General features: G+C 45.3%; 1 protein-coding gene across 1 annotated transcript in view; it reads left to right on the top strand.

Moving 5' to 3' along the window:
- Window positions 1–8,203, top strand: part of LOC137334007 (MICOS complex subunit mic25-a-like) — a 268,324-nt gene extending 260,121 nt beyond the window's left edge. Inside the window, exon 8 of the mRNA XM_067998405.1 lies at window positions 7,829–8,203. Within this exon, the coding sequence (XP_067854506.1) occupies window positions 7,829–7,852 (24 nt within the window). The 3' untranslated portion in view covers window positions 7,853–8,203. The remainder of the gene's footprint in view (window positions 1–7,828) is intronic.
- Window positions 8,204–9,445: the final 1,242 nt, after the last annotated feature.

Raw genomic sequence — 9,445 nt, forward strand, 5'->3', positions numbered from 1 at the left:
CTATATAAATGCAAGACTTTCTTTTACAGCTGGCAGATACAGTGTTAAAAAATCTCAGCTCCAATCTTCACATTTTAACAGAGTGTAGCTGACCAGGTGAAGTAAAATCCACCAATACAACAAACTTCCCCCATCTGCAATCCTTAGGTTTTACACTTGCATATAAAACAGCCCTTTAACTCCCATATATTTTCCATCTTCTAAATGAGTATATACTGCACCATATTTTAGAATCATAGAAGTTACAACATGGAAACAGGCCCTTCGGCCCAACATGTCCATGTCGCCCAGTTTCATAAAAAGCAACCAGGAATAGCAAATCATAAACTCTGGAAGGGCTTTGAACCCTTCAATTTTAGAGCATAAATGGCAGAGATTCCAAGCCGCAGCTGCTGATGTTCATCCTTGGTAGACTCGAACACAGAATCCAGCTCCAGTGTTGTCGCCCAGCCTCTAGCGAGGTTCCACACCACTAGCAGAGCCTTGCAGTTTCTGTCCTAATGGTTTTGAGAATCGGGAAGAGGCCACGAGACCCAACCAGCAGTTGCTTTTTGGTTGATCAGCTCCACCCTCCCACCAGACCCCTAAATCCCTTCCCTCTCCAGAATCCTCAACTGAAGCCATTAACATTGTTCTCAACAGTGGACAACCCTGTTAATTTATTCCCCAACTGGATTACCCTTTGGGTGGAGAAGTTCCGCCTGACGTACTTACGCCTAACCTCCTCATTTCTAACTTGTGCCCCTTGTATTTGTTCAAACACAGCACCATAAATACACACACTGTTTACCAATACATGGTGCAGTACCATTTTCTGCATGGCCAGACAAGGGAAGTCAGAGACTTCTAGTTGGAGACTGGGTTTATTGGGTTAAAACTATGTAGGTAGGCACACAAAAAGGTTATGTATCATTAGTCTTTGGATATGTAAACGCAAGAGAGGGTAGAATCGGGCAGCGGTGGCCTCAGGAAAATGGCATAATTGAGGAAGGAAGCAGCAGTGGCCTGGGGTGTGTGTGTAGGACAGGAGGGGAGCGCACAACACTCAGGATACCACAGTTTGACCTGATTAGGATCATCAGTTCTTCTAGTTCTGAGGGTGTGTATGTTAATTTCATCGCGCTCCAAACCGAAGTTTAACACAACAGTAGATCAGAGTTGATTATTTATCCGTGGAAAATAGCATTTGATGCTTAGTAGCAAAGCACAGCATCCCGGATTTTCCTTCCCTCCAATCTTCGTCCAGTAATGTCTCAATTTTAAAATTATCACTCATGTTTTCAGAACAGTCCATGGCCTCGCCCCTCCCTATCTCTGTAATTTCCTCCAACCCTACAATCCTCAGAGATCTCTGCACTCCTCCAATTCTTGCCTCTTGCACATCTCTGATTTTCATCACTCCACCATTAGCGGCCGTGCCTTCAGCTGTCTTAAGCTCTGCTGCCTCTCTACCTCTCTCTCTCCTCCTTTAAGATACTCCTTAAAACCTACGACTTTGACCACCTGTCCTAATATCTCCTTACGTGGCTCGGTGTCAAATTTTGTTTGATAATCGCTCCTGTGAAGCGCTTTGAGACGTTTTATTATGTTGATGATGCTGTATTAATGCAAGTTGTTATTGTTGAAAGGATGGAGTTGTGCTGGATTACAGGTTCCACAAGCACTGAATGTCCTCCAGCACCATGGCCAAATAGCCATTCTTCATGTGTGAGCCTGAATGCTCAAGCATAGATGTTTCAAATGATTTTTTTTTAGCGCCAGCGGTAACCCATTTAAAATAATCGGGACAATGCTGGTGTCAGCCTTAGTGGTAACACTCTCGCCTCTAAGTCAGAAGCTCATGGGTTCAAGCTGCACTCCAGAGACACGGATGCAAAGGAAGAGGTGGACAAAGAGAATATGAAAAGAAATGTATATAAGGAGAGAGGTAAGGGGAACTTGGGCTCATTAAAGATGGATGCAGGTGAGACTATAATGGGTTATACGGAAATGGCGGACTTGTTAAATGAGTACCGTATATTTGTTTCCACACTGGAGGAAGAGGACAAAATACTAGCGGTATAAGGGAAGCTAAAAATAAGTGGATTTAACATTAGTAAAAAAAAGGAATGGAAAAAATAACGGGACTTAATTTAGACAAATCTCCAGGACCTGATGGTTTCCATCCCAGGGTATTATTGAAATGGGTGAAGAAATTGCAGATGTGTTAGTCACAATTTTCCAAAGCTCTCTAGATTCAGGAATTGTGCCTTTGGATTGGAAAATTGCAAATGTCACTCCACTATTTAAGAAGGGAGAGAGAGAGAGAAATCAGGTAACAACAGAGCTGTCAGTTTAGCATCAGTTATGGGGATCTTACTGGAATCTATCATCAAGGACAGAGTGACAGAGCACTTGGGACAAGTATTAGCTGATCAAAGAGAGTCAGCATGGATTTGTGAATCATAGAATGGGTACAGCACAGAAGGAGGCCATTTGGCCCATCGAGCCCCTGCTGGCTCTCTGTCAGAGCAATCAAGCTAGTCCCACTCCCCCGCCCTTTACTCGCAGCCCTGCAAATTTTTTTCCTTCAATTACTTATCCAATTCCTTTTTGAAAGCCATGATTGAATCCGCCTCCACCATCCTTTCAGGCAATGCATTCCAGATCATAGCCACTCGCTGGGTAAAAAGGTTTTCCCTCATGTTGCCTTTGGTTCTTTTGCCAATTACTTTAAATCTGTGTCCTCTGGTTCTCGACCCTTCTGCCAATGGGAACAGCTTCTCTCCATCTACTCTGTTTCGACCTCTCATGATTTTGAACACCTCTATCAAATCTCCTCTCACCCTTCTCTGTTGTAAGGAGAACAGCCCAGCTTCTCCAGTCTATCCCCTTAACCGAAGTCCCTCATCCCTCGAACCATTCTAGTAAATCTTTTCTGCACCCTCTCTCAGGCCTTCACACCCTTCCTAAAGTGCGGTGCCCAGAACTGAACACAATACTCCAGTTGTGGCCGAACCAGTGTTTTATAAAGGTTCATCATAACTTCCTTCCTTTTGTACTCTATGCCTCTATTTATAAAGCCCAGGATCCCGTGTGCTTTTTTAACCGCTTTCTCAACCTGCCCTGCCACCTTCAGCGATGTGTGCACATATACCCCCAGGTCTCTCTCTTCCTGCACCACTTGAGAATTGTACCCTTTAATTTATATTGCCTCTCCTTGTTCTTCCTACCAAAATGTATCACTTCGCACTCCTCTGTGTTAAATTTCATCTGCCATGTGTCCGTCCATTCCACGAGTCTGTCTCTGTCTTGAAGTCTATCACTATCCTCCTCACCGTTCACTATACTTCCAAGTTTTGTGTCATCTGCAAATTTTGAAAATGTGCCCTGTACACCCAAGTCCAAGTCATTAATATATATCAAGAAAAGCAGTGGTCCTAGTACCGACCCCTGGGGAACACCACTGTACACCTTCCTCCAGTCCAAAAAACAACCGTTCACCACTACTCGCTATTTCTTATCACTTAGGCAATTTCGTATCCATGCTGCCACTGCCCCTTTTATTCCATGTGCTTCAACTTTGCTGACAAGTCTACTATGTGGCACTTTATCAAGTGCCTTTTGGAAGTCCCTATCAACTACATCAACCGCATTGGCCTCATCAACCCTTGAAGAGTAGGTCGTGTGTGACAAATCTAGTTGAATTTTTTGAGGAAGATACTAACATGGTAGATAAGGAGTGTCTATGGATGTTGTCTATATGGACTTCCAGAAGGCATTTGATACGGTTCCGCACAAGAGATTATTAGCAAAAATAAAAGCGCGCGGAATTGGCGATAATTTTGTGACATGGGTTGGTAATTGGTTGGGAGGTTGGAGCCAGAGAGTAGGGATCAAAGATTTGTTCTCTGTTTGGCAGGATGTGAGAAGTGATGTATCCCAGGGATGTGTAATGGGGTCTCAGCTTTTCACCATATATATTGATGAATTGGACGAAGGAATAGAGAGTTCTGTGTCCAAGATTCTACCAGGAGCTTCAGACACCGACAGAGTGTTGATGAAGTGACGGTTGTAAAATTGTTAACACCGTAAAGTTTCCCAACTGCAATGTTTTCTGAACGATCCCAGCACTAGTGCCTGACAGTCAGATGCTGAATCCACCACCTCATTACCCCAGTTGCCTTACAGGGTTCCATTCGATTTCAAGGGACACTTAACACAGCAGAATCGTTGCAGCCAGAGTGCAGTTGGAAGAAGGGAAAGTTTCCTCTGGGGCCGGGGGGGCCGGGGCTTCCGGGGCTTCCGCCGCCTGCCTCTGGAGACAGAGTACCCGTGGCCGCTACAGTAATCAGCTGCTGCCGCCAGCACGTGGCATCAGGTCTGCCATTTTGATTCTGGCTGTGTGCTCAGTCAACCTGCCCAGGCGAGCAATGCAATTTTAACGTTAGGTGCGTGCTTAGGATAATGGTGTCACAGTGTGACCGTGCATACGCAGTTGCCAGATCCACCCTGCAATGTAAATGGGGCCAAATCAGCATGATAGGAAGCATCTTCTAACCTATTGCAAGCAATCCTAAGAAGAAGGAAGAAAGATTTGTATTTATATGGCTCCTTTCACCACCTCAGGATGTCCCAAAGCACTTTACAGCCAATTAAGAACATTTTTTAAAAAATGTAGTCACTGTGGTAATGTAAAAAACGCGGCAGCCAATTTGCACACAGCAAGGTCCCACAAACAGCAAAGCAATAATGACCAGATAATCTGTTTTCTTGTGATGTTGGTTGAGGGATAAATATCGGCCAGGACACCGGGGAGAACTCCCCTGCTCTTCTTAGAAATAGTGCCATGGAATCTTTTACGTCCACCAGAGAGAACAGACGTGGCCTCGGTTTAACGTGTCATCCGAAAGACAGCTACTCTGACAGTGCAGCACTCCCTCAGCACTGCATTAGATTGTCAGCCTGGATTTTGTGCTCAAGTCTCTGGAGTGGGACTTGAACCCACAGCCTTCTGACACAGAGGCGAGAGTGCTACCCACTGAGCCACGGCTGACGAGGGGATTTAAACGGCAGCCCTTTCACCGATCAGCTACTGCTGCCCCCTGACCCATCATGCCACCAGCAGCAAACCAGCTCTGCAAGATGATTCACACTCACTGCCCACACCCGTGAGACTGACGCACACAGGGCCAGCTCATAAACTGCTTCTTCAACCACCAAACAGCAACATTCATGCGTTTGCTTTTTAAAAATTCATGAATTAAATAAAAAGACAGAAAATGACAATTTTAATATAATTCTGCCATTGTCACTCCTTGATCAAGGGGCATTGAGAGAATTGTGTGGTGCTGTCATCTGCTGTGTATTCTGTATATCCCACCAGTAAATGAATTTCAGGCACCCCTACGCAGCAGATCACCAGGGCCACAGGAACTGTAATAGGTTGCAGTTGCTGGTGAACGATCCTCTAATGATAAGCTGTGATGGAGATGGGTTTACAACAGTGAGGTACTAGTCATTGCTAGTTCATTTACTCCATTCACTGCCTATAGATACTCAAGGGGGCAATTGCAAGCAATCTTCTTGCCTTTGTGTTGCATTACATCCGCGCACACACGCAGTTACAAGGAGTATTTACAGAATACTAATTAAGGAAAGTGCTGTGTTTCAATCTGATTCCTATTCACATCACAGGACAGATTTATGCATTCTTCAGAAGCCACACTGGATCGCTGCTCTGAGCATTATGGAGTTTTTCTTGTCAGTGAGGCAGTGAGTTTATACTGTGTGGGGCGGTTTCTCTTTTCTCTCAGGCTGGGGCTCTTTTCTCTAGAAAAGAGAAGACCGAGCAGGTGTCCTGAGAAGCTTATGAAAGGGTTCGATAGGGTAGATGTAGCGAAGATGGCTCCACTTATGCGAGAGAGAAAAACTAGGGGACATAAATACAAAATAGTAACTAATAAATCCAATAGGGAATTCAGGAGAAACTTCTTTACCCAGAGAGTGGTTGGAATGTGGAACGTGCCTCCACAAGGAGTAGTTGAGGCGAATAACATAGATGCATTTAAAGGGAAGCTAGATAAACACTTGAGGGAGAAAGGAATAGAAAGATTTGCCGATAGGGTGGGAGGAGGCTCATGTGGAGCATAAACACCAATATGGACCAGTTGGGCTGAATGGCCTGTTTCTGTGCTGTAAATTCTATGTAAAAACAGTGGAGGGAATAAAACGACCCTCCTCCGACAGCCTCTTGTGCAATTCTGAGGGGATCTGCTCCTGTGTAGCTCCTCATGGCATGCTCTGTGCTAAGGGATACACATGACTGTCTTCCATTGGACGTTTATATTAAACCTATTTATTTTGAACTCTGTCAGAAGGAGGCACTTGGCACAGGAGTGGTAGAGGTGAGCTCAGGTTATTCCGCACCATAAATTCAGTGAGCTGCCCTCTTCCTGCTTGGCTACAGACAGTGCATGCCATGTGGAGATCATTGGAGGGGGCGGGAGTGGGTGGGGGTGGGGGTCAGTGTGGGGTAAGGCCAATGGCTCAGTAGTTGAATGCACTGCTCAGTGTGGACCTGAGTCGCACAGGCCAGGAAGTCCCGAGGTTCGAGCCCTCAGTCTATACAGGGTTAGCTGATCTCAGCCAAGATGGCAGCTGGAGGCACTACAATTGACCGTAGCACCACCAGACAAAGGACGGGAAAATTATCAGCCCAGCTTCGTGCTCTTAATTGTTCTCTAGCAACTCCTGCTGGAAGGTGTACGTACGTGAACACTGGATCAGGTGTGGCGTCGATACCCCCTATAGTTCAATAGCTCGCCAAGACTCAGTGGAGTCACACATAGGACCTGTGGAACTTTCCCCCAGTAGATATGTGTGGCTTCAGGAGAAAATTAGAGGAGTGAGAAATAGTATATAAATAACCTAAAGGAGGATGTCTCATGTTTTTTTAAAAAAAGCAATGTGGTTCATAGAATCACACAGCACAGAAGGAGGCCATTTGGCCCATTGTGCCTGTGCCTCCTCTTTGAAAGAGCCATCCAATTGAAGCATTTGTTGCGGCTGCAATAATTTCTTCCACTTTGAAAATGAAACAAACCACCAATGGCTAGAAATATAATCCTCACACCTTACCTGCTATTGTGAGGAATCAGTTAGATTGTCAGAGGAAACCTATCTTTGTAATTCCCAGAAAATTGTGTTGGAGCTAAGGTTTTCTTTGACCGCTTAAGATCCCTGCTCACTCCAGTGGACGCAGCCAAAAGGGGTTCCGTGGAGTGTTTTGGCACATAATGATTAATCAAAGACACAGTTTGAAAGTTATGGAGAGGAATTGGTGAAGACCTGGAACTCTCCATTGCTTATGTGCTAAGCAAGTCAAATATTGTTTCTGCAAGCTTCTAGCGATATGTTTCTGCTTCTGTGTAATTACCTTGCTTACGAATAAATCTGACTGTTAGTTTAACCTGAACTTTACAGTCTGGCAGTGTGGTACCCACTGGCCTTTTGGAGTGGGCAGAAGAGCATGCTGGGCCGCCCATGCTGGTCTGCGATACTAAGACCGTGGTAATAAGGAAATTGTTAGTCCTGCGACAAGCTATCCGATTCACGGCAAAAACATAAAGGCGCAAGTTTCAGTTCATGGGAGACGAAGGTCTGATGGTGGGAACTGCCTTTTTTGTGGTGAGCACAAATTTAGAATATCGGGAGTGATCCCGCGTTATAAACTCCTCTACTGCACATTTAGCAAGGTGAGCATTTTGATATACACAGGTGGTTCTTGAAAATGTTCCATCAGTCATTGAACCAAATAAAACATGCATTTCCTCTTCCCTCTTTTCAGACTCTGTTAGTGAATCATGGCTGAAGTGCAAGGAGACTTTGTTCATTGCCTGTTGCCGTGGAAACAGCATTCTACACTCTCAAACACGACAGGAAGGGTTTGTCCAGGATTCTGTTTATCAATAAACATGCATTTGAACTGACTTCACTTCCATCAATCGCCTGACTTGAGCTCACAGCAAATGTGCCCCAGTGTTCTTGAAAGTCCTTATTAAAGCTGCCTATACATCAGCCCAAAACATTATTTCCGTATGTATGTATGGAACATTCCATAATGTAGTACCTCAGCGTTTCACTTGAAATCTCTCATGTTATAATAGTGGATGGTGGTGTATTTATTGTGTTCAGCTGAATAAATTTTTTTTTTGAAAATGTACTTGCTGTCTTCCTTTGTGTAGCACCCGTTAGGTTTTGAGCAGAGCCTCCTCACGGTGGGTGCTTTTGAAGGTACCTGCGAGCCACAGCTGAATCTAGGATGTCAGAACAGCGTGATAATCATTGCACGGCGTTTAAAATCTCCGCCGTAACAGACCAGAAGCTCCCAGGTTTGAGCCTCGACCTGCGCTGAGCAAGGCTGATCTCAGCCAGGTCGGTAGTTGAGAACGTTACAAATCGGCCGCAGCAACTCTGGGCTTCGGAGGGGGAAATGCAGCTTCCGATTGTTATCCAGTGACTCCTGCTGAAAAAGCACAGGAATGTGGAAATCAGCAGGAGAGAGGATCGGTTTCGTCAAGGGTGCCTCCCCCAGCCAGATAGCCTACTGACAATAGGCTCAAATGCAAGGAAAGGTCAGTTGGGCGAGGTAGGTGGGATGAGTGGGTGGGGTCGTTCTCTGGGCGGGGGCACTGGTGGGAGGAGGCGAAAGGACTGTTTTTCCTTGATTCCTATATTTCCATCAGAGGTGATGCCTGCCCGTTACGTTGGGTGAAGAATAGTGCACGGTGCGAGGAAACTAAACAAAGGGGCGAAGGATTAACATTAACGAGAGGGTTTTCACATTTCTATCCACACCGGAGGCAAGTGAGTATGTCCCAGGGGAGGTAACCTCCTGTTTGTTTTTCTTTCCTTCCTTGTTCGAAAGTGTCTGTACTCCTGTCTTTGCAGCAAGGCTGAGATTGGTAACTCATTGGGGGTGGGTGGTGTCAAACCTGGCAGCTCCACCCACTGGCGCTGAGAGCTGGCACTCCTATGATCCGTGTCACCTGTAGACCTGTTGGGAAGTTATTTTACACCCTGCACGCAACTAGTTTTACCCACCAATTTCCTCTGTGAACTTGTTCAGTTACATTGAGCTGCCATTGATTTTCTTTTATTGTCCTAATGGTCTGTACTATTTTTTTCTCTCTTCAGTTTCCTCTTCTCCTGAGGTGCTGACTCATGCAGGATTAATTCTTCACAGCCACTGGCAGCCCTGTCAAACCATACTGCCATTCGTCTTTCTTTGGCTCTGCATCCTTCTTTTTGTCTGCTAAGGGTCATTTTTTTCCTACTTTAAAGACGCTATATAAATCGTATTTGTTGTTGTTTAGCTGTCAAGGTGGAGCTGTGTCTAACCTGGCCTGTCCCTTTAAGACCACTGCTCTGGTACTTCCTGTGAGGAAATGATCCTGGGTAGTTC

This window comes from Heptranchias perlo, chromosome 17 (genome assembly GCF_035084215.1).
Source record: "Heptranchias perlo isolate sHepPer1 chromosome 17, sHepPer1.hap1, whole genome shotgun sequence".
NCBI classification, from domain to species: Eukaryota; Metazoa; Chordata; class Chondrichthyes; order Hexanchiformes; family Hexanchidae; genus Heptranchias; species Heptranchias perlo.